This window comes from Colobus angolensis, unplaced genomic scaffold (assembly GCF_000951035.1).
Source record: "Colobus angolensis palliatus isolate OR3802 unplaced genomic scaffold, Cang.pa_1.0 Scaffold413, whole genome shotgun sequence".
Lineage (NCBI taxonomy): Eukaryota > Metazoa > Chordata > Mammalia > Primates > Cercopithecidae > Colobus > Colobus angolensis.
Window position 1 is genome coordinate 1,746,423 of NW_012117522.1, and position 1,196 is coordinate 1,747,618.

The 1,196-nt window shown below is 55.0% G+C and overlaps 1 protein-coding gene across 1 annotated transcript in view; it reads left to right on the plus strand.

The window, feature by feature from the left end:
- The window catches only part of FNDC4 (fibronectin type III domain containing 4), a 5,927-nt gene extending 4,757 nt beyond the window's left edge, over nt 1-1,170 (plus strand). The window contains exons 4-6 of the mRNA XM_011956329.1: nt 86-201; nt 417-621; nt 1,073-1,170. Of these exons, the coding sequence (XP_011811719.1) occupies nt 86-201; nt 417-621; nt 1,073-1,170 (419 nt within the window). The remainder of the gene's footprint in view (nt 1-85; nt 202-416; nt 622-1,072) is intronic.
- Nucleotides 1,171-1,196: the final 26 nt, after the last annotated feature.

A 1,196-nucleotide genomic window follows, 5' to 3' on the forward strand; every position in this document is an offset into this window, starting at 1 on the left:
GAGCAGGTAAGTAAAGGGGAACGGGGCTGAGGGTCAACCAGAGCTAGTCAGTGGGTGAAATCTGTTAACACCCTGGCTCCCACAGACCGGCCTCCCTCTCCTGTGAATGTGACGGTCACTCACCTCAGAGCCAACTCGGCCACTGTGTCCTGGGACGTCCCAGAAGGCAACATCGTCATTGGCTACTCCATTTCCCAGCAAGTATGAATCACCCTTCTGCTCCCCCAACCTGTGTCCTTAGATTTCTGCACATTTCTTCACTTAGGTGGGGGGATCTGGAAGCTGCCATATCCTGGCTCAGGCTGCCCTTTTCACGCTACTCCCCCGGAGTGCTTGGATGTTGAAGAGTCTCTGGTTGAGCCTTGTAGCCTGGCACTGGGGTGAGGCTGTCCTCCTCTCCCCTCATCTCCCTGCAGCGGCAGAATGGCCCCGGGCAGCGTGTGATTCGGGAGGTGAACACCACCACCCGGGCCTGTGCCCTCTGGGGCCTGGCTGAAGACAGTGACTACACAGTGCAGGTCAGGAGCATCGGCCTTCGGGGAGAGAGCCCCCCAGGGCCCCGGGTGCACTTCCAAACTCTCAAGGGTTCTGACCGGCTACCTTCAAACAGCTCAAGCCCAGGTGAGGGTCTGTGCTATTGGATTCTCTGGCTGCTCACCTGGCTTGCAGCCTCTTGCTTATTTCCCTAAGACAAGCAACAGACAAGCTGAGTTGAATAGGATGATTTAATTCATTGCACTGCCAGGAAAGGAAGGAAAAGCAGGTGGGAAGGGGACTGGGTATAGACAGGCTGTTATTGAGTTTTTCGGGGGAAGGGCTTTTAAGCTTCCTGTTACCCAACTTCACATCATCTGCAGCCTGCATGAGTGCATAATAAACCTGCAGCCATCCTGCCTTTTGGTCGCTAACCACCTGTCCACCAATGGCTTCCTCCCAGGGAGGGGCTACCCTACACTCCAAGGGCAATATTATGATGAGTCTACCCTCTCTAATCCCCAGCATCTCTATCCTGCATATGTCTGCATAGATAGCTATTCCCCAGTAACCTGGAGTCTGCCTTCTTCCTTCTCAGGTGACATCACAGTGGAGGGTCTGGATGGAGAGCGGCCACTGCAGACTGGGGAAGTGGTCATCATTGTGGTGGTGTTGCTCATGTGGGCTGGTGAGTAAGCAGCTAGACAGGGGACTAGGGACTC